Below are 23,864 nucleotides of genomic sequence, written 5' to 3'. Positions count from 1 at the left end.
TACTTTAATAATCTCAAAGTATTGAGGAAGGAAAGAAGAGAAACACAACTGAGCAATATTTCAATTTTGATTAAATAAGAGTCTGGTTAGTCGCAACCCCTTCTGAATACTTTTCAGAGGAGAAAACACACTGTGATGTGGTGACTTGCCACTCCACAGTGGTTGGAGAGGTTAGGCCATTTCTTGATAGCAGGTACATACCCAATGACTCATTTTCCCTAAAAAAAATGTGTAAGAAAAAAGTAGGTAGTTCATCTGAGAGGTTGCTCTCATCTGTACAAACTAATTTCTTTTCTTGATGCTGGGACATCCATCAGAAACATGTTAGTTTGTGCTAAACAGAGATAGGTTCTGACATTGCAATATAGCCAGTATTTACCGCTTTACCCTGCCTGTGAAACTCTCTGCCTGCCTAGTTAAAATACTTTAAAAGGGTACTTTTCATCTAATACTGCTAATAACAAAAAGGGCCTTATTTTGTGTGTGTGTGTGTGTTTTTTTTAAATGGCTGCTTTGGTCTACTTCAGTTTTGGTGAAGCCATTTAAAAATCAAAATGTGATATGGTTTAAAGTTTTAGTGAAGCATTAGGACTGAATGACAGTAGAATTCCTCATATATTCACCGAACGCCCACTGGGTCCTAGGCTCTGTGTTGCATATAGCTCAGTTTCTGAGTATCACTTGATTGTGATCCTTCAGGGACTGGTCCAGAAAAATACTATCACATCAGAGTAAGGAATTTTTAACTTGGGGAATTATTTGGAGGGGGGCAGATTCAGTTCGAAAATTCACTGCTCTGGGTTTCCACAGCTTTCCTCCAAGTCTACATTTTAATGGGGTGTGGAAGAAGGATAGTTTTGGGCATCCTTTATCATCTTTCTAGACCGTGATTAGAGAATTTTAGGAGCCAATAGCTTAAACTACATTCAAATAATCCAAAAGCTTTAAAAAGGGGCATAGCAAATCCTGTCCAGACCTTAAACCTTGGTGGTAATGACACGAGAGCTTAAGAGGCGGTATTTTGTTCTTTTGGGGGCAGCAACCAGAAAAGGTCAGCTTGCTGAGCACCTCCCAGAGTCTGGTGTCAGTGCCTTGCTCTCTCACCACATGGCGGTTCTCCTAACACTTTCAGGATGTGAATTTTGCTTTAGCATTCTAAAGGCATAGTCTCTGAGACTAACACAGGCATGGCAGGTTATTTTCTCCCTCTACAAATTCTGGTTGCATAATTTAACATAAAAACAATTTGAGAAAGAGATTATTATCTTTTTACCTTTTGCAAAGCTCTTACTGATAGAGTTTAAAATATGCAATTGAAACGCTGCATTTTCTGGAGTATTCAATACATTTCTTGGATTTTTTCCCTAACTGCAGGAATAGAATAAATAAAACCACTCAGTTCTTAAGCACAGCAAACATGAATCAAATAGCTTTTACTCCATATTTATAAAAGGCAATGCCACCATCGTAAGTTTCTCTGTTATTTCCTGTCAGCTTTAAGCATTTTCATTTGTTAATCTCAATGTATTTCAATAGCACACATACGTTCTCAAAAAATTCTTCTCTGGGGCTTACTGTCAGCTTTTTTGTTCCCAAATCTTTGATAGTCTTAGTCTCTACATGATTTGAAACATGATGTTAACAAGTCATATGAAAGCCTCTTTTTGTGCTCCGTATTGACAAGAGTCCCTCTGAATCTGGGAGAAAGCAGGCATATTCCAGTTGTGTTGTCAGCTGAGGGACATAAGCTCCAAAGCACTAGTTCCTAGGGCCATAAATCCATTGTGTTCCATGTTATAAATAAGGAAATTGCCTGTGATGGCTACGATTTGGAAGCATTAACATTTTTTCTTTTCAGCTCTCATTTTGAATCTTTTTAGTTATTTCCCTTAGTAAAACTTAGCCACCAAAATATGACTTCCTGTATCACTGACTCAGATGCCATAATTAAAAGAAAGACATTCCAGTCAACCATGACAAAGGTCTCAGTGAGCATTAAAGACAAAACAGACCCTTATCGATTCAGCCAAAGGTAGTTCTCTCTGCCCTGCACCTCTTTCCCCCCTGCCTCCCCCCTCTTCTCTCTGTCCATTTGAGCAAGCGGCTTCACTTTGCATTAAGAATGCGTGCTGTGTGCTTTCTAGCGGCTGCATTTTAAGTTTGGTCTTCTCAACCATGAAAACACAGTTAAAAATTGTTCTCAGAGCTAAACCACTCAACATCTTGGCACTTGGTTGTTTTTAACTTTTCAACAATAGGCACTGTTCACTCCCCTCGGTCTCAGTTCTTTTTTCAGTGATCAGGCAGCACACTGATGAAAGGCTAGTCACGGCTGCCCCCATGGTATCAGTGTGGTGGCATGTGATGATTCACATGGGGTGTGTTTGATCCGAGAAAGCCCAGTCTCTGCTTATTCTTCCTTTGTTCTGTCATCTGGGGGGAAAAGAGAGAGTGTATTAAGCTGATTTTTCTCACCCCTTCCCAGCGCTGGTAGAACACACAGTGTTGGGTGAATATTTCCCAGTGAATATTTATTGAAAAAGGGAAAATATCTTTAAAAGTGAATTTCCATAGGCAGAGAAACACAGCAAACCCCTCTCTGTGGTTAAGAAAGAGGAACCATGGTTCTTTTAAAGCAGCCCCTGCTTGTCACATATCATCACTGCCATCACCTTAGTTATTTTAAAAGCGACCACAGTTACTTTTGATACTATTTTTACTAAGGCTAACAATCTTACGTGATGAAGGGGTTGAGTGTAGCACTGAAATGATAGATACTGATGACGATCTACTTTTCTGATGAACTTAATAATTGCTGTGATGGCAGAATATACGATTTTCTATCAAAAAGTCCAAAGCGGCCCCTGTCTTTCAGTATTTGTTCCTTCCTTCCCTGTTCCACAGAAGAAGTGTCACACAAGATGCGTGTGATAAGCAGAAGCAGCCTCTGCTTGCCAAGAGGTGGTTCTTACAACAGCGTGGGGTTTCTTTACTGTGATTTACAATCCCATGGATAACAATCTCACTGCCAGGATTCTCCAGTCTCTCCCACTCACAGTGGTGAAAGATTTCACATCACCGCCCCCCGCCGCCACCACCACCCAGCTCCATCTCCGAAGGGCACCCACCTGCTCCTTGAGCTCTGCCAGCTGACTGGACAGCTGTTTGACCAGACTCATGGTTGACTCCAGCTTCTCCTGCAGGTTCCGAACCTCATTTTGCTCGCTGTCACCTTCACTGCTAACAAGGGACATGGCTCGCATCCGAGGAAACCAGTCCAAATTCTTCTCCTAAAGGGAATACATACGGAAGGGAGCCTGAAGTTATGTAAAGAATGTTTAGATGGGTTCATTATTATTAACATTCTGGAGAAGAAAATGGCAAGCCACTCCAGTATTCTTGCCTGGAAAATCCCATGGACAGAGGAGCCTGGTGGGCTACAGTTCATGGGGTTGCACACAGTCGGACATGATTGAGCAACTGAATACATTATTAACCTTCTTAGCACTTTCAAAGCAAAAGGTACTTTTTCTGGCCAGGGGTGGGGAGAGGTTGAAGATGGGAATGAAGTGAGGGTTCCACATTAGTCTTCATGAGGTGAGGGAAGATTTTAAATATTGGAACGAATTTCCTATGGTCTTCCCCGGGAGGTCCCAGATAAAGCATTTAGGACAGCATCCTGCACCCTGTAGGCAATTAGTGAATCTTGATGAATGAAGAGCTAGGCTTTGGAGGCTGAGAAGAGCAGATCCAAATGTGTGTGGGAACAGTAAAGGCCTGAGCTGTTTATCCTCCCTACCCGATCCCTGCCCTGGCGCAGAGGAGAAAGGGGTGGCAGAATAGAAGGTGATAAAAGACGTTTCAGTTCCAGATGCCCACGCCCATTTACCTCCCACTTCCCCAAGACAGGCTCTGGGGAAGAGGGAAGTGGGAGGGCACGGCCCTGGGTTACCCTGTCTGCTCCTTTTGGAAACATTTCATTACAGCTGGGGATGGGGTTTTAGAGTTAGACTTCCCCAGAGGGCAACAGTGGGTGCCACTTCTGTTTTTCCAGGCTGACTGAGAGTGTAGGGGTGTGTGTGTGTAAGTGCACGTGTGTGTGTGTGTGTTCCCTCCATTGTGGTAAAAACAGATGGTTACCAAGATACTCACATCTCTTGAAAATTCTTCCTGATTGCCCAACATCATAGAATCCCTGTGAATTACTTGTATCCCATCTTTCAATCCTCAAGAAAGTTTCCCATTTTACAGATGAGGAATCGAGTGGTCCCAAGAGTTTAATTACCCTTATCACAAACTAGGAATTGGCAGAGCTAGGGTTTGAAGGCAGGTTAGCTTTTTGTCTGGGTTTCCGTGGTGGCTCAGCAGTAAAGAATCCACCTGGAATACAAGAGACCCAGGTTTGATCCCTGGGTCGGAATCCAACACAGGAGGGGATGGCAACCCACTCCTGTATTTTTTCCTGGAGAATCCCATGGAAAGAGGAACCTGCCAGGCTACAGTCCATGGGGTTGCAGAGTCAGACGTGACTGAGCATGCACACAAGCCTTTTAGCCACTGATCAGGAATCCCAGTCTATATTTACCTATTTCCTTAAATCACCTTCTCCCAGTATCCCTAGCAGTGACCTTCCTGCTTAAGATTCTTTCCACTCCAGAAAAGCCCACTGCAGTGGCTGCAAAGACCTCTGCCTAGCTGATGCCTAGAACAAGAGCCAGAAGAGTTCTTTCTCCCCCTAAAGGGAAAGGGGAAACGTCCAACCTCCGCACCTTGGCACTTCTGTCTAAATCTCATCTGGCCCTTTGGCTGGTTTCTTTGGTAGTTGTTAGTCAGAGAACAACACATTCTTTATGGTTCCTGACCCCCAATGGCAGTGGAAAGGGCTGATAAAGGATAGGATAAAATATTCAAGAGAGTTAAGCTGCATTTAAACAGCTGTAGCTAATTAGCATTTCAAAGGCGAATGGTAACTTATTCTGAAGTGCAGAGAGACAGCCAGATTCATTCGATTAGTGCTTCAACATCTATTGCCAAGTATTTAAAGATGAAAATCAGGTAAGACAAATGTCTGTTCTCAAGGAGCTTGTGGCTTAGGACAGCCCTCCATGAAAAGTGGACTGGGTAGTCTGCGTATCAAAATTCCCTGGGGTTGCTTGTAAAAATAGCAGATTTCAACCCCACCACCTCTTATGAAATCAGAACCTCCTAGGGGGCCTGGAAGATTTGTAGGTGCACTAAAGTTTAAGAAGTCTGATCTATGGAGACATAGAAGATTAACGGGAACCACTAGGGTAGTGGCAGGGTAGGGAGATGGAGTGAAGAGGAAAGATCTGAAGTGGCTGGCATAAGGAATGGGAAAAGTGAAAAATGAAAGTGTTAGTCGCTCAGTTGTGTCCAATTCTTTGCAACCCCATGAACAGGCTCCTCTGTCCATTGGATTCTCTAGGCAAGAATACTGGAGTGGGTTGCCGTTTCCTTCAACAGGAGATCTTCCCGACCCAGGATCGAACCCAGGTATCCTGTCTTGCAGGCTGATTCTTTACCACCTGAGCCACTGGGGAAGAGAAGCCAAATAGGGACCACTGAATGCTTGCCGGGTGGAGTGGGAGACCCTACCTTGGAATGACTCCATCAGAGATCAGGGCTCACCAACAGCCCAGGTGTGTGTGTAGCTGAGGCCAGGAGCTGGACTGATACAAGATGGTGTGTCCCCCGGAAAGGGCATCAGAATGACAAAGGTATCAGGAAGCTAGGTATGTCAGCAGAGCAGTGGCTGGTGTGAGGAACACTAATCTGTGGACTGGTAGGAGGGATGGCTAATAAACAGACAATCCAGTGAACTCCAGTTCTCTTATCTATTTAGAATCTGTATTATCTACTGTACTATTTCTTATCTGAATTTTACAAATGCAGAAACTGAGGCTAGCAAGCACAAGCTGGAATCAAGATTGCCGGGAGAAATATCAATAACCTCAGATATGCAGATGACACCACCCTTGTGGCAGAAAGCAAAGAAGAACTAAAGAGCCTCTTGATGAAAGTGAAAGAGAAGAGTGAAAAAGTTGGCTTAAAACTCAACTTGCAGAAAATTGAGATCATGGCATCTGGTCCCATCACTTCATGGCAAATAGATGAGGAAACAGTGAGAGACTTTATTTTTTGGGCTCCAAAATTACTGCAGATGGTGACTGAAACCATGAAATTAAAAGACGCTTGCTCCTTGAAAGAAAAGTTATGACCAACCTAGACAGCATATTAAAAAGCAGAGACATTACTTTGCTGGCAAGGTCCATATAGTCAAAGCTATGGCTTTTCTAGTAGTCATGTATGGATGGGAGAGTTGGACTATAAGGAAAGCTGAGTGCTGAAGAATTGATGTTTTTGAACTGTGGTGTTGGAAAAGATTCTTGAGAGTCAGGTGGACTGCAAGGAGATCCAACCAGTCCATCCTAAAGGAAATCAGTCCTGAATACTCATTGGAAGGACTGAAGCTGAAGCTGAAACTCCAATCCTTTGGCCACCTGATACAAAGAACTGACTCACTGGAAAAGACCCTGACGCTGGGAAAGACTGAAGGCGGGAGGAGAAGGGGACAAGAGAGGATGAGATGGTTGGATGGCATCCATGATTCAATGGACATGTGTTTGAGTAGATGCTGGGAGTTGCTGATGGACAGGGAGGCCTGGTGTGCTGCAGTCCATGGGGTTGCAAAGAGTCGGACATGACTGAGCGACTGAACTGAACTGAACTGAGGCTAGCAAATTATTTTGCTGGAAGCCCAACCCAGACCTGTCTGTATCTAGGCCTTCTGGCCAGAAAGGAGACTGTGGACAGAAAGTTGAATAATAATAAAGTAGGATAACTTCAGGAAATAAAAATACTAGAGTAAAAAAGTTTGAAATCTGATAAAATATCAGTGAATTTGGGGAGTTAGTATATCATGGGTATAGTTGGAGAACTTTAATTGGAGAAGATGAAAAATTTCTGGAGATAGACAGTAGGAATGTTTGCATAATGATGTGAATGTACTGAATGCCACAAAACTCTACACATAAAATGGATTAAATGGGGCTTCCCTGGTGGTTCAGTGGCTAAGACTCCATGTTTACAATGCAGAGGGCCCTGGTTCAATCCCTGATCAGGGAACTAGATCCCAGATACTGCAAATAAAAGCTCCCAAATGCCTTAACTAAAAAAAGAGTCTGTATGCCACAACGAACACTGAAGATCCCGCATGCTACAAGTAAGATCCAGTGCAGCCGAAAAAAAAAAATCAAAGTTAAAATGGTATGCATGTGTATGCTCAGTCACTCAGCCATGTCCTACTCTTTGTGACACCATGGACTGTAGCCCACCAGGCTCTTCTGCCCATGGGATTTCCCAGGCAAGAATACTGGAGTGAGTTGCCATTTCCTTCTCCAGGGGATCTTCCAGATCCAGGGATCAAACCCGAGTCTCTTGCGTCTCCTGCATTGGCAGGCGGATTCTTTACCACTAGTGCCACCTAGGAAGCTCAGGATGGAACACAAAGGTTTGACAGCCTCAGATGGCTGGCTGGATCTGGGCTGAGGAGGTACCAGGAGACATGATGGAGATGGCGAAAACCTCAGCTTTTAGAACATTTCCTAGATAAACAGAGACAAAACACTGTTCTAATACTTAGCTCACTGGAAAAGACCCCGATGGTGGGAAAGATTGAGTGCAGGAGAAGTTGGCAATAGAGGATGAGATGGATAGATGGCATCATCAACTCGATGACATGAGTTTGAGCAAACTCCAGGACATAGTGGAAGACAGGGAAGCCTGGCATGTTGCAGTCCATGGGATTGCAAAGGGTTGGACACGACTGAGCGACTGAACAACAACAATCCTTAGCAAAGACAACATGGGTGAGATGGAAACTGCCTCCAAAGAAATTGCTATCATAGGTATCTCAGGGGCCAGGTCAGCTCAGTCCACAGGCTCTTGCTTTTGAGGAAACAAAAGCAGTTCTCAGGGGACTGCTGCCCCAGCCGGTTGGGCCACGGGACTCTTTTCCTTACACATTCTTTCTTCACTTGTTCCTTTGTTCATGCATTCATTGACTAATTCTTCCTTGTTGACCCTGTCTGTGCTAGGCACCGGGAGAACAATAGGGAGCCAAACCCAGTGTGATTCTTACGCTGGTGGAATTGATAGTGATAGTCTAGGTGGAGGATAAGACTTCAATCAAAGATGGTGAAAATAACGACAAATCGGACTAACGTGCTGGGGAGGAAAGTCACCTGGCTCCACTGTCCTTTCTCCTAAGTTCCCCAAAATCATTCTCTCTTCTAACTGTCTGGTTTCTCTCATCTTTCTTCCTTTCACTGCCTCTTTCTTTGTGTATGTTTGCTTGGTTCTCAGCCTTTTCTCTACTCATTTTATCCTGTTTCAGTCCTCTTTTTCTCTGTATACCAACTGACTATAATCTAAAACTAAAATATAATGTGTCATTAAGCTTTTTTTTCAATATTGAATGCTTTCTTTCCTTTTCTTAATTTTTAGGAACCTGACTTGAATGCCTTGCATCTCACTAAAATAGCAAAAAATAAGCACCCTAAATTGATTATCGTTTGTCCTCTTTCTACAAAAAAAGCCAGCCTTTTAAAAATAAGTGTTCACAACTGATTTCTCCTAGTACAGAAAGTGTATTGTTTTCACCAAAAGTAACTCAAATCCAAACAAGTTCTTAGAATAAATGCTTCATGTGGCTTTTCACAGAGAGTGGTTTCCAATGAAATACCCCAAGCTTCCTCTCTCTGCTCCAGTGCCACAAGGAGCAGCTTCCACAGGAGGCTCAGCCTGAGCAGGGTGAGAAAGGAAACCCTGGACTTTAATCTGAGCCAGAACCACAGGACAGACACCCAGAACACTGGCTGGTTAACAAGACACCACTCATTTGCCGTGTTGGCTGTGTCCGCCATCTAACAAAGCAGTGTGATTTGATTTGTTATTTCTTGGTTACTCACGTAGGTTATGTCCATCCTGTGATCATGCTCATGATTAGTAGATTCCAATGGTGACTGTGGTTAGTCAATATGACATCATTTCTTTGATTCACCAGGAATGAATATGTTTGACCGCAGGGTAGTATAAAATTGGGAAGCTACAGATTGTTAGATTCTGAGGTTACAATGTACGATCCTAGAAACTTGGTGAGTGGAAAGCCAACGCTTTTCAAAGGTACCAAAATGCAACTCCCAGAGATGAAGGGACAGAGAGCATGGCAGCCATGATCCTCCTGCTATCCCTAAATTTTCATAATAATGCATCTTCCTAGAAGACCAGAAGATGGATAGATAGGAGTGTGAAAACCTTTCAAATAGTCCTTTTAACAGTCAGATCAATTTGCTTTATTTAATTTTGTAGTTATTCAGTAAATGATTGGGTTGTCAGAGTCAGTCAGAGCTTATCTGTGCTGTCTTTATAATTTGTTCTTAAATGTGATACCCCATTTTCAGGAAAGAGGCCACACAATATCAAGGAAAGAGCACTGATTTGGGAGTCAGGACACCTGAGTTCTGATTTCAGTTCAACCAAAAATGAACTATGTGATAGAAGGAGGGTGGGGAGCCTTAGTCTCTGAATCCAAGTTTCCTCATCTGTAAAACCAGAATGTTACCCTGGGTGGTCTCTATGTCTCTTCCAACTCATCATTCCATGAGTTATGAATTCAAAACTTTAAAAATCAAATTGCTGAGACAAGACCTAAGCTTGCCAACTGAGCAAACAGAAACACAGCATTTAGGCTAGAAGCAACCTCGAAACCACATAAGCCAAGCTCAGCATGTTACAGATGCCCAGTCTGAATCCTAGAAAGTTTAGGTTTCCTTGAGGTCTCACAGCTGTTCCTCTGTACTTGATTTCCACCTCTGGACAAGTCCTTCCACTTAATGTAGTGGAACAGCTCTTACATAATGTAACCTAGCCCTGCTGATGTTTAATCGATGACAGGCTCAAGAAAACATAAAGACTGTAATGATTTCTCTCCGTATCACAATGAGATTGAAAAGTAGAATAAGATTGAGTTCAGTGAGCCAAGCATTGGAGAAACTGTCTTATGTCTCTTTAATGTGTATTAGGTACACATTAAATGTTGCCTGGGACAAATTGGGAGTTTTGAATTAACAAATATGTGCTGCTATATATAAGACAGATAAACAATAAGGACCTACTGTATAGCACAGGGAACTGTATTTGATACCTTACAATAATCTATAATGGAAAAGAATCTGAAAACAATACATACATACATCTCTCTCTCTATGCTGCTAAGTCGCTTCAGTCGTGTCCGACTCTGTGCGACCCCAGAGACGGCAGCCCACCAGGCTCCCCCGTCCCTGGGATTCTCCAGGCAAGAACACTGGAGTGGGTTGCCATTGCCTTCTCCTCTCTCTATATATATACATATAACTGAATCACTTTGCTGTATAACTGAAACACTGTAAATCAGTTCAGTTCAGTTCAGTTGCTCAGTCATGTCCGACTCTTTGTGACCCCAGGAATTGCAGCACGCCAGGCCTCCTGGATCATCACCCACTCCCGGAGTTCATTCAAACTCAGGTCCATCAAGTCAGTGATACCATCCAGCCATCTCACCAACTATATTTCACTTTCAAAAAAATGTGAAAAAAAAAGTTGCCTGCATGTAAGTTAAAGAGAATGCAAGCACTGTAGTTCTGTATCATGGTAATAATCCCATTTTTAGCTGCTTGGCAAGTGTCAGCCACTTAAGTCATGCTATGGCCAATACCCACAAAAATTCCATAAGGTTGAGACTGTTGCCAGCCCCATTTTACAGAAGACAGCACTGAGACAGGAAGAGGATTAGTTACTGGCCAAGGCCACAGAGTGGTGGTAAATGGCTGGGCCACGCTTTGGCCTCCACCCTAGGTGACTGGAAATCTTGTACTCTTTTCACTACCCTGGACTACTTCTCCATGTCCAATAGAGATGCCAATGCTTAGCTTCTGAACTTGCCACAGAAAACAGAGACTACCCAAAGGCTCAGTGGGTAAAGAATCCACCTACAAAGCAGGAGACACAGGAAACACGGGTTTGATCCCTGGATTGGGAAGATCTCCTGGAGGAAGAAAATGGCAACCCACTCCAGTATTCTTCCCTGGAGAATCCCATGGACAGAGGAGCCTGGCAGGCTACAGTCCAAAGGGTCACAAAGAGTCACACACGACTGAGCGACTAAGCATGCAGCACAGTGAGAATACATTTTATAACCTGAATTCCTCTGATATTTCTTCTCGGGTAGGCTAAAGATTTATTTATTGAAAATCAGAAATAAAAGCTTTAGGCATTGAATCAGAAATGTAGATGCAGATACTGTGGAAATACATTGACTGACCCTTGACATTCGCTGCAATTTTGCAGAGTGCTCTGAAATATTGCTAATGAGAGGTACCACGCTGAACATACCACTGTACTGTGTTGTAATGGAATATTGATGAACCATTGTACGCGTATCTTCACCTCCACTTCCAGGCTCTCTATGCTTAAAACATGCTGTCACAAGACCATTTGCAAAGGTTTTTCTTGGTTACCATCCTCTCCTAAGCCTTAAATTTACACTGCACTTTCTATTCTAAAACCGTATGTGATGCCTCCTAGGCTGAGGAGCATAACCATCTGCCCAAAACCTCAGTGTGACCCACTACATTCCTCTCTTGGCACTTCCGGTTTGAAGACGTCGGCAGAAATGGCTCTCAAAAGGAACACCAGCAACGCTAATACTATCTACTCACTGGAAGGTCCCTGAGGGAAAGACACTATTCCTGCTTTCCTGGAACTTCACAGACCAAGGCCAATAATCTGGAACAAGGATTCTTTCTGAAAGTCAAAATAATCATATGATTACTTCTGAAGTCAAAGTAATCATGTGGGTTAATGGCAAATGCATCATATAGCCCATCCCAGCCTCTGCTCCACGAAGGAGGGGCATGGCGGGCCTCCCACCCTCCGACCAATATGGTGGCCTTGCTGGCAGGTGAGACATTGTCTCAAACCCTTAAGGAACACCCACAACACTGGCATTTGGACTTCTAGCTTTGTTCCTAGTGAACACCCCATTTGTATGTGACCAGAGTTGCTTAATCTGGACAACAAAAAGGCTGATTCTCACAGGGGTTTGCACACAGACCCTGGGTTAAAAGGAAGGAAGGATGAGCTGGGAAACACACTCTTGTCTGACAAACACCAGGGACTGTCGGTGAAAGAAAGGATCCAGCTGTGTCCTTTGAAGCTAAAACGCTATTCTTGGATTGATAAATAAATGAGAACCTTGTCAACTAATTCTAAAAAAAAGGGAGAGAATAAGAGTAAAATTTTTGCTGTGTTAGAAAAATAGCACATTCCAGGACTGGAAGATTCATTTGCCACCCTTTATTAACTGTATCTTCCTTCTGTCTCTGTTTATTCTGTTCTGTATCTTCGTTCTGCAACTGAGTTCCTGAAACTGTGGCAGAGTACCCTACTTGGGTGGCTTGAGAAATTTAAAATAGGTTAGTTATTCAAGGCAAATCTGTACTGAAAGTTTTTGTAAAGCAACAAACTCCTTTACGGTGTCATGTTCAAACTCTGAAATATTTTACAAATCTAAATGTGTGGACATCATGTTTGCATTATGTATGTGAAAGTGCTTTGAATCTTAGAAGGTGGAGATGTAGATGTATGTGTGCTCAGTCACGTCTGACTCTTTGCGACCTCATGGACTGTAGCCCGCCAGGCTCCTCTGTCCATGGGATTTTCTAAGCAAGAATACTGGATTGGGTTGCCACTTCCTTCTCCAGAGGATCTTCCCAACCCAGGGATCGAACTCGCGTCTCTTGCATCTCCTGGCTTTGGCAGGAGGATTCTTTACCACTAGCACCACCTGGGAAGCCCCGAACCTTACAAAGCAAGGTACAAACGTCAAAGATCCCTGGACTGCTGAACAGACTGCACAGAGGCAGGAATCTGTCCCTTAGAGGCATTTAACAAAGGCTGAAAAGCAAGAGACCTTGACATCCCTGCGGGGCTCCTGCCTGACCCCTTTCCATGGCCCGGCCTCCAGGGGGCTGCTGGCGTGGGAGCCCTCCAGGGACAAGGCCTACTTTATCCAGTCCCTGCTCCCAAGGTCAGTGAAAGAAGTAGGTCCAGCAGAAGTACCACAGAAAGAGGGATGGTGGAATGAAAATGACTTAACAGGCTACTGATCTTGGCAGGGCCCCAGGCTGGTAGTCAAAAAGTCTCAGCTGGGAGGGACTGGACACCGGTCCAGTTTCACAGTCCCCTTGTTTTATATGCAGCCCCACCATGGTGGGAGCGGCTGGCCCGTGCCCAGCACAGGGGGTGCAGGAAGGCACTGCTCATGGCCTGGCAGGCTCAGTTTCTGTAGCAATGAAAGCCTGAATGCCCGCCTTCTGTGGCTTCCTCATCTTCAGAGCCAGAGCAAAGCAGATGAGTGTGGACCTCATCGGCTGCAAAGAGGGTTAAAACAGTTCAACCAATGTTTACAGAAATGTCAGAAAAAGTGCTGGACTCAAGTTTCAGACTCATGGGTTGAGACTTCTGTTCTTAAACATTTCCAGATTGGTTAAAAAAAAAAAAAAAAAAGCTATCTAGGTGCTGGTTTAAAAAAAAAAAAATGAAATCAGTTGCTTAGTCATGTCCGCCAGGCTCCTCTGTCCATGGAATTCTCCAGGCAAGAATACTGTGGGGGGCGGGGGGTTGCCATGCCCTCCTCCAAGGGATCTCCCCAACTCAGGATTGAACCCAGGTCTCCTGCATTGCAGGAGGATTATTTACCAGTTGAGCTACCAGGGAAGCCCAAGAATACTGCTGGAGTGGGTAGCCTATCCCTTCTCTAGGGGATCTTCCCAACCTAGGAATTGAACCGGGGTCTCCTGCATTGCAGGTGAATTCTTTACCAGCTGAGCTACCAGGGAAACCCTATCTAAGTCATACAGCTAACTAGTTATTATATAATAATTGTATTTAATAATATCATAGCTAGGGGAGAATTATCATCATACCATAAATAAAATATAATCATATCATAATATCATGTCATATATAATTAATATTACTGATTAGTTATGGGATCATCAAACAGAGAAGAAATTCATAAAGTGTTTAGTTTATAAGCCCTTTAGAGGGCAGTATTTCTTTCTGATGTCTTCTTGCATCTTCCATTTCTATGTCCTTGGCACTTGATATCTATTGTGGGTAAAACAGATGGATGATAAGGAGTTCCTGTATACAGTGCAAATGAACATAAGTAAACATAGTAACCTGAATTTTTCAATAAGATATTATTATTATGAATGGTTCCCCTTCCTTTTTGTTCTTTATTAATCCAAAGCAAAAAGCTTTCCTTCCTTTCTTTCTTCAAATGTTTTAATGAGCACCTGCCACGTAGTCACGGAGAAGGCAATGACACCCCACTCCAGTACTCTTGCCTGGAAAATCCCATGGACGGAGGAGCCTCGTAGGCTGCAGTCCATGGGGTCGCTAGAGTTGGACAGGACTGAGCGATTTCACTTTCACTTTTCACTTTCATGCACTGGAGAAGGAAATGGCAACCCAGTGTTGCCACTCCAGCGTTCTTGCCTGGAGAATCCCAGGGATGGAGGAGCCTGGTGGGCTGCCGTCTATGGGGTCGCACAGAGTTGGACACGACTGAGGTAACTTAGCAGCAGCAGCAGCGGCCACGTAGTCAATACGGTTCCAAGCTCTGGGTAAAGCAAATAAGCAGCTCAGAAAGGACCCATTTCCATTCTAATGAAAGGTGAATAAGGGGATGAAGACGATAACAAATGAAAATAATTTCAGATAAAGGTTAAGTACTATGAATAAAATCGTGGTTTGAAGCATTATCTTTAGAGAGGAGGGGGCTACTGTGGATTGAACTGGCTGTCAAGGGTGCTCTGAACTAAAGGGACAGAGTTTCAGGTAGAAGGAACAGTCATGCAAAGGCCCCAAGGCTCGAAATGAGGCTGGCATATCTGGAGAACAAAAACAAACAAACAAAACTAGAGTGTGCTACCAAGGGAGAGAGAGAGAGAAGTAGGAGAGAAGGTGCCAGAGGTAGACAGGGATCAGTACGGAGAGGCCTGGAGCAGTGGGAGTCAAGGAGAACTTCGACTCCCAACAGTGGAATGGCATTTCCTGGTTTGCAGCAAATACATACACACATACACATGCATTCAACACACACACACACACACACAAATCAACTTAAACAGAACATTTTGGCTGCTGCATGAAGAACAGACATACGAGACTTCCATTCGGAGAGCACCATCTCCAGGTGGGCATTCTTGGGGGCTTTGGCAAGGGGGTGGGCAGGAGTAGAGCACAGGGAAGTGCTTCCACAATACTGTCAGCCCCAAGCGGGGCTTTGAAGGCAGCCACTGAGTGTTTGGAAATGCATACTTGACAGGCAACACCTTTCCTGGAGGATAAGACTTCATTCAAAGAGCTCACAATATTTGGTTTGCATGATTAATGTGATAGGTAGGCTGGACAGTTCAGCCCCTACATGGATTATTGGGTCGGAACCTCACAGCTGTTCTCCCACAGGAGAGAGCTGTGTTGTGCCATTGTGCCCGTCTCTGAGATCAGTGACACCACATTGGCAGCCTGAAATCAGCCATGGCGGGAGTAATTACACCAGGGAAATGGGCAATGCTACTACCATGGCACTCCTGGTACCCCCAAACTGGTTGTTAAACATTAGTACACTACTAGAACGTCTCTTACTAACAGAGATGGAGGAAGCCTTAAAGATAGTTTAAATTAAACCACTAATTCCAAGTCACAAACCAGAAGATCATGCCAGAACCAAGGTGACAACTCCTGATACTGAGTTGGCCAAAAATTTTGTTTGGATTTTTCTGTAACATCATACAAAATTCCCCAAAAAACTTTTTGGCCAACCCACTATATCAACTTCAGGAGATGTCACCAACTGAATTCTTAGTTTACAGGGTTTATATAGGTGCCATTTTTTTTTTTCATTACTGACTTTTCTTTTTTGATTTTAAAGAACCGGATGATCTGAATCTAAACATACTTCTCTTGCCATAATTGAGGAGAGTAATATCCAGAGTACATACATAAATACAGAACAACAAAGATTCAGGAAAAAAGCTTAACCTATGAACGCTGTAAACTAAAAATTCAGTTGGTGACATCTCCTTAAGCCAAGAGACTTTTAAGGTCAGGGATTTCTTTGATGTGTTGGTTAAAAAGTCTGGGGTTTTGTACAATGTTACAGAAAAATGCTGAATAGAAAGTAGTGACATAAGCAGTAAAATGTAGATCAAAGCACCTTTTTCTGATATTTTGACAGGACGCTCCAGAAACTTTGCTCAAATATCATCTCATTTCCACTGTACATGATTTAATATGAATTAAGAATAATACATTTATTTAAAAAAATAATAGTCCATTTATAAGTAGAGCTCAGGGGAAGTTTTATGGAGACACACATATAAAATGTCTATACAGAAAACCTAGAGAAAAAACACTCCCAGAAATTCTTTTACACAAGAGTCAAAGGCAACATAATAAAAAACGGAATTAAAATCTGTTTTAGTAACTCCATCTGTTACTGTTTGAACTTCACTGTCTTTCATTCCTCATATACATGTATCACATATGTATATATATATATGGGCTTCCCCAGTGGCTCAGCAGTAAAGAATCCGCCTGCAATGTAGCAGATGTGGGTTCGATCCCTGGGTCAGGAAGATCCCCTGAAGGAGGGTACAGCAACCCACTCTAGTATTTCTGCCTGGAGAACCCCCTGGACAGAGAGCCTGGTGGGCTACAGTCCACGGGGTCAAAAAGAGTCAGATGCAACTGCAGTGACTGAGCACCGCATATGTATATACCCAGCACATATAGGCTTTGTCTGAAACAAACAAAAAAAGGAGTAAATCTTTGAAAAGACCACTTAAATTCCTCCTCTGGAATAAAAAAAAAATGTCCTTTTTCCCCCCACTAAAGTAAGCTATATAATGAATTGTCACCAAATCTCAAAATCACACACAAAAGCAATAATGATCCAGCACATGGGTATCCCTGCAGGGCTTCACCTGTCATAATCTGATCAGACTGAGTCTGCAGTTGGCCAGCTCACCAGCTGACGTTCTTATACTAGCCTATAATATTAAGACATTTTATCAAATTGTGCTTTTAACTTGCTTGGTTTATTGTCAAGTCTTTTTCCTTGTCTTCAAAATACTACCAAAGCAAAGGAAAAGAGTTAGTGGTCCTTAAGTGTGTCTGTCCTGGGCTAGCAGCATTAACATCGAATGGGAAACAGAAGTACAGATTCTCAGGCCACAACCCAGACCTGCAGAATCAGGTGCTCTAAGGTTGGGGCCCAGTAATCTATGCTTTAACAAGCCCTCTGGGTGATGCTGATGTATACTGCAGTCTGAGAATAACCACTTTAAATAATTCAAGACCTAACCAGTAATATCATCGCTAAGTACTGGATGAACCTTAACAAAAATCCTTAACTGTATTCCTGTACATATTGAGTAATCAATTTGTAGGCCAAATAGGGACACATTTGGGCTTGAAAGGAGTGTTATTAAAAATTCTGCAGAGACAATGGCATAACCAGAATTGTTCCCATCAAAACTATGGTCCCTCTTGTTTCCATGAAAACGCAGACTATCATTTACAGTATCTGGACCAATCCGTTAGGAGAATGAAAGAGTTCCATATCTGGGCAGCCTGGAGATAAGAAAATTGCATTTATGAGGCTTCCCTGGCGGCTCAATGGTGAAGGATCTGCCTGCTAACAGGAGACACGGGTTTGATCCCTGGTCGGGGAAGATTCCACATGCTCCAGAGCAACTGAGCCTGTGCACCACAGCTACCGAAGCCCACGCATCTAGAGCCTGTGCTCGGCAACAAGAGACCGCATGAGAAGCCCACACACTGCAACGAAGAGCAGCCCCTGCACACTGAAACTAGAGAAAGCCTGCATGGAGCAACGAAGACCCAGCTCAGCTTAAATAAACAGAATTACATATAAAAAGACAATTGCATTTATGTATACAAATTGCTGAAAGGATACTTGTGAGATATTATCTACCATGAAGTCATATTTAGGTCGCTTGTAAATTGCCTATAAAAGTGGGTTTTGATACATTCTCATGGGAGTTGTCCATGCCTGCCTGGCTCATTTCATTATTTCCCATTCTCTTTCTTTTTTTAAAGTGGATGGATATTAATAAGTCCCTGAAATCTCTCTTCGATGCCAATGAACTTCTAAAAAAATCCAAATTTGTTCCTTTAGTTTTCATCATCATTGGCCTATCAGTCCCTGAATTGTTTAAAAAATCTCTCATGAAGAGCTTCAGCATGGTCGCAATCAAGATCTGGAGTGGCTTTTCATAGGTAAGTCTCTAAGCACAATAGAATTAAAAACAAAAACAAACAAATGGGACCTAATCAAACGTACAAGCTTTTGCACAGCAAAGGAAACCATAGCAAAATGAAAAGACAACCTATGGAATGGGAGAAATATTTACCAATGATGCAACAGACAAGAGCTTAGTCTCCAAAATACATAAACAGCTCATACAACTCAACAACAAAAAAACAAACAACCCAACTGAAAGATGGGCAGAAGACCTTAATAGACATTTTTCCAAAGAAGACATACAGATGTCCAATAGGCACATCACAAGATGGTCAACATCACTAATTATTAGAGAGATTACACATTAAAACTATAATGAGGTACCATCTCACATCAATCAGAATGACCATCATTAAAAAAATCTACAAATAACAAATGTTGAGAAAAGGGAACCCTCCTACACTGTGGTGGGAATGTAAGTTGGTACAGCCACTATGATAAACAGTGTGAAAGTTCCTCAGAAAACTAAAAATAGAACTAGCAAATTATCCAGCAACTCCACTTACGGGCATGAGAAAAACCTATAATTCAAAAAGATACATGTACCCCTATGTTCACAGCAGCACCATTTACAATAGCCAAGATATAGAAACAACTTCAACGTCCATCAACAAATACATGGATAAAGAAGATGTGGTACCTATATAAAATGGAATCTTGCTCAACCATAAAACTAATGTCATTTACAGCTAGATGCAACTAGAGATTATCATACTGAGAGAAGAAAGTCAAAAAGAGAAAGACAACATCATATGATACCACTTTTATATGGAATCTAAAATATGGTACAAATGAAACTATCTAGAGAACAGAAACAGATTCACAGACACAGATCAGGCTGTGGTTGCCAAGGAGGAGGGAGAGGGATGGACTGGAGTTTGGGGTTGGTAGGTGCAAACTATTACATTTAGAACGGATAAACAACAAGGTCCTATTGTAACAGCACAGGGAAGTATATTCAGTCTCCTGGGACAAACCATAATGGAAAAGAACATAAAAAAGAATGTATATATGTGTACAGTTGAGTCACTTTGTTGTAATACAGAAATTAGAACAAAATTGTAAATCAACTACACTTCAATAAAAAAACAGAAAATAAAAAAGATCTGGAGTGTCTATTTGGGGATAGCACAACACTGAGACCTAAAAACAAATTCAGAGTTGGGCCAAGGTGATGTGCCAGGTTGTACCAAAGAAACCTTACACTTGGATCATTTTCATTAGCATCAATGAGCTAATATATTTTCACTAAATTTTTTGCAAAGGGCATTATATGGATTGAAGGAGGCTGAATAAAAAACTCTTGGGTCAAAACCAACACGTTTTTCTGGGATAGGGGCAAGCAGGATGTGATGTCAACGTGAGACTGAACTCTAAGTTTGATGATAGCTTGAAGAGTATAGCACTGACCACCGTCTACCGGGCTCAGGGACTTAGAAGAACTGCAGGATGGCGCATAGGCTTCCAGGTGGCACTAGTGGTAAAGAACCCACCGGCCAAATGCAAGAGATACAAGAGACCTGGGTTGGGAAGATCCCCTGCAGGAGGGCATGGCAACTCACTCTAGCATTCTTGACTGGAGAATCCCATGGACAGAGGAACCTGGCAGGCTACAGTCCACAGGGTCACAAAGAGTCCGGCACGACTGAAGTGACTTAACTTCATGCACGCATGCAGGATGGCACACAGCTTGACTTCGACTGTCAAAGCATCAACAGCTGGCCACTGGGTCCAAGGACAACATAGTCCTGAATGTAGGGAGCCTAACGGCGGCAGGTGATGACACATAAGTCTGCCAGGCAGCTGCTGTTAAGTGTGACAAGAAACAAGATAATCTCAAGTGCGATGAACAAGGGAAACTTCAAATGACATAGCCGAGCTATGGGCTGCCCAGGACACAAGTGAGGCTGGCAGAAGAGTAGGGTGTACTGGAATTCCAGAGGGCGGCAGCTCTTTTTCAATAGTGACTCCCGGCTGGCTGCAATGATAAGATGCCCAGTCACAAAAGGCACAGGTCTTGGTGAACAGGAACTGCAGCCATAGTTACAGAGCAGTTGGACACAAGGCCATGTGGAAACAATCATTGATCATACAGCAGGTATTGTATGTCTGATTTCTGTACACTTTCACAAATACACTCCCCATTTTCCCAACTGAGGCTATTCAGGTTTTATTCATCTTCATGCATTCCCCCCGCCTTTTTTTAAATTTCTTGGCTGTACCATGCAGTATGCAGGATCCTAGTTCCCCAACCAGTGATAACACCTGTGACCCCTGCAGTGGAAGTGTGGAGTCTTAACCACTGAGCTGCCAGGAAAGTCCCCATGTTTCCACTTTTGAAACATTTCCCTAATTATTTGTTTTTATGGAACATCAATCTGACACAAGACTTAAACTGAAACAGATGCTGAAGCAACGCCTACATGTAAAAATCATTTCTGTCACATGATGGAGCCTGTGGATGAAGCACTGTGATGCCTGGTGGTGACTGGCTGCTGCACACAGGTGCTCTGTGTTGGTGAGAACTCACATGCTGTCCTGTTTTATACCGAATACTGGCTGACTTTTAAACTGTCGGGCTTCCCTTGTGGCTCAGCTGGTAAAGAATCCACCCGCAATGAGGGAGACCTGGGTTCAGTCCCTGGGTTGGGAAGATCCCCTGGAGAAGGGAAAGGCTATCCACTATAGTATTCTGGCCTGGAGAAGTCCATGGACTGTAGAGGCCATGGGGTCTCAAAGAGTTGGACATGACCGAGCAACTTTCACTTTAAACTGTCTCCTCATTCAGGTGGTGCACATCTTAAGAGTTGAAATCTTGGATACGGCTATATGTATGTGCCTCCCACCCCTGTCCCCAGCAGTAAAGGCAATTTCTGAGCTCACATTTCTCCTCTGACTTGCTTCTACGCCTACTGCCTTCCTCCTCACTGACCACTCTCAGGCCTGTCCCTCTCCTTGGCTAGGGCCAAGTTACATACCAAAGAAAAAGACTGCTTCTGGTTGATTCCTAATGGGAGAGTCTACTCTCTTGTATAATCTGTGTGCATGCTCAATTGCTCAGTCGTGTTTGACTCTTTGCTTCCCAGGTGGCACAGTGGTGAAGAACCTGCCTGCCAATGCAGGAGTTGTAAGAGATGTGGGTTCAATTCCTAGGTTGGGAAGATTCCCTGGAGGAGGAAATGGCAACCTACTCCAGTATCCTTGCCTGGAGAATCCCATGGACAGAGGAGCCTGGAGGGCTAGAGTTCCAGAGTCTACTTTCTTGGAATTTCCCAAATCATGGGAAGGTCTTTGTTATTCACAAGATCCCTGAATCAATCCTGAGTTTACAGTAATGAGTTGACTCCCAGTGGGCCCCTACAAAGCCTCAAGACAGGGGCAAGGCACCAGAAAGCCCAAGCACTCCTAATTGGAGGGCTGGGACTCTGAGTCAGCCCGATCTCTGGAGAGGAGGGAGGCTGCAGACCAAGTTCAAGTATCCATATGTGGCCATGATTCAGTCTATCAGGCCCATGTTACGAAAGCCTACTAAAAACACTGCACACTGAGGCCTCCTGGCTGGTGAACACACTGATGTACTGGTTAGATAATGCACTCCAGTCTATGAGGAGAGGGCACGGAAGCCCTGCGTTCCCTCCCAGACCTTGTCCAGATTTCGTCATTTTGTTGGCTCTCCTGATTTGTACCCTTTATAATAAAACTAATCATGAATACAGTGTTTTCCTGAATGCTGTGCATTGTTTTAGTTCAGTTATTGAGCCTGAGGGGGTCATGGGTACCCTTGAACTTATATGTAGGCTGTTGGAAGTGTGGGTCCTGGGGACACCCAAAGCACAGTTGGCATCTGAAGTCCGGGCAGTCTTGATGGGGACCGTGCTCTCTAACTTAGGGGGTTTGTGCTAGCTCTGGGTGGGTACTGCCAAAAACTGGATGGCAGTGCCCTCAGATGGGACAAGTGGTGTTGGAGTAGGTACCAACCCTGTTCATTGCCTCCGGTTACGGGCCATGAGGCCATTGCCTGCTGGAGATGGCCAGAGGGGCAGGATGCCCTAGAAACGATGGCAAAGAAGCTACAGGACAAGCAGTCCAGGTAAAGTGGGCTAGCTTGGCATCGGTTTTTGCTAACTGTTGCTGATCTGAGACCCATACAGAGGGGATGTTTAATGGGACTGTTTTAAAAAGAGTTACAGAAGGACAGAATACACCCAGAAACGTGCAGCTACATATATAACTGGGCTTCCCAGGCGGTGCTAGTAGTGGTAACGACCCCACCTTCTAATGCAGAAGATCTAAGAGTTCAATCCCTGGGTCGAGAAGATCCCCTGGAGGAGGGCATGGCAACCCACTCCAGTATTCTTGCCTGGAGAATTCCATGACCAGAGGAGCCTGGTGAGCTATAGTCCACAGAGTTGCAAAGACTTGGACACGACTGAGCAACCAAGCATGCACATACTTAGGGTATAACCACACAAGGCAGAAAGATTTATCCAGGGTGTGTTTATGGATAAAGAATAAAGCGAAAAGGATTCTTTTGGATTACGATCTTAAGTTCTCTCTTTACTCCCTACGTTCTGCCTGAGTGGTTAGGAACAGTTTGAACCTACCAACCAGCCTGTGAATGTTCTATGAATTGAACTATTAACTCTAGTGTGTGCTCCCCATTTCCTTGTCAGGAGTGAATTTGGTGCATGAGATAATTGACAATGTTGAAGCAGAAAGTGAAATCATTGATAATTTTTTAGGGTAAAATTTCCTAGCAAAAACATAAACTCCTTTCCCAGCATGATCCAATCTCTGCCCTCTCCTCTCCTATACCCTTGACAGTCATCCGCTTTCCTCATTATCTCTCGTCAAGTGGGCCACCCTGCTGTCCCTCCCTCATGCTCAGTCCATAGCTGTCAGGGACTTGCTGATTCCCAGCTCTCTCCACGGCTTGCTCACTCACTCCAGTAGAATATACCTCCATCCCTCTACTACTTCAGCTTTCTTTGCTTTTCCCCATTGGTTTAATTAAGTCTCATTTCTTTATTTTTGAATTTATTTCTTTTGCCTTAGGAGACTGATCCAAGAAAATATTGCTACAATTTATGTCCAAGAGTGTTCCGCCTATGTTCTCTCCTAGGACTTTTGTGATTTCAGATCTTACATTTAGTAAACCATTTTGAGTGTTTTTTGTATATGGTGTAAAGGAATGTTCTAATCTCATTGTTTTACATGTAGTGGTCCAGTTTTCATGGCACCACGTGCTGAAGAGACTGACTTTTCTCCATTATATGTTCTTATCTCCTTTGTCATAGATCAGTTGACCATAGGTACGTGATTTTATTTCTGGGCACTTTGTTACACTGGTCTATATGTCTGGTTTTGTACTAATACCATGCTGTTTTAATTACTGTACTTTCATTTT

General features: G+C 43.4%; 1 protein-coding gene across 1 annotated transcript in view; it reads right to left on the bottom strand.

The window, feature by feature from the left end:
- Window positions 1-482: 482 nt before the first annotated feature.
- Window positions 483-23,864, bottom strand: part of ITPR2 (inositol 1,4,5-trisphosphate receptor type 2) — a 588,791-nt gene continuing 565,409 nt past the window's right edge. Inside the window, exons 56-57 of the mRNA XM_061417572.1 lie at window positions 3,129-3,290; window positions 483-2,433 (exon numbers count right to left, since the gene is read on the bottom strand). Of these exons, the coding sequence (XP_061273556.1) occupies window positions 2,347-2,433; window positions 3,129-3,290 (249 nt within the window). The 3' untranslated portion in view covers window positions 483-2,346. The remainder of the gene's footprint in view (window positions 2,434-3,128; window positions 3,291-23,864) is intronic.

The sequence above is a fragment of the Bos javanicus genome, chromosome 5, assembly GCF_032452875.1.
Source record: "Bos javanicus breed banteng chromosome 5, ARS-OSU_banteng_1.0, whole genome shotgun sequence".
Classification (NCBI taxonomy): Eukaryota; Metazoa; Chordata; class Mammalia; order Artiodactyla; family Bovidae; genus Bos; species Bos javanicus.
Note: the sequence above shows the minus strand (reverse complement) of the source record. Positions and strands in the feature narration are given on the sequence as shown.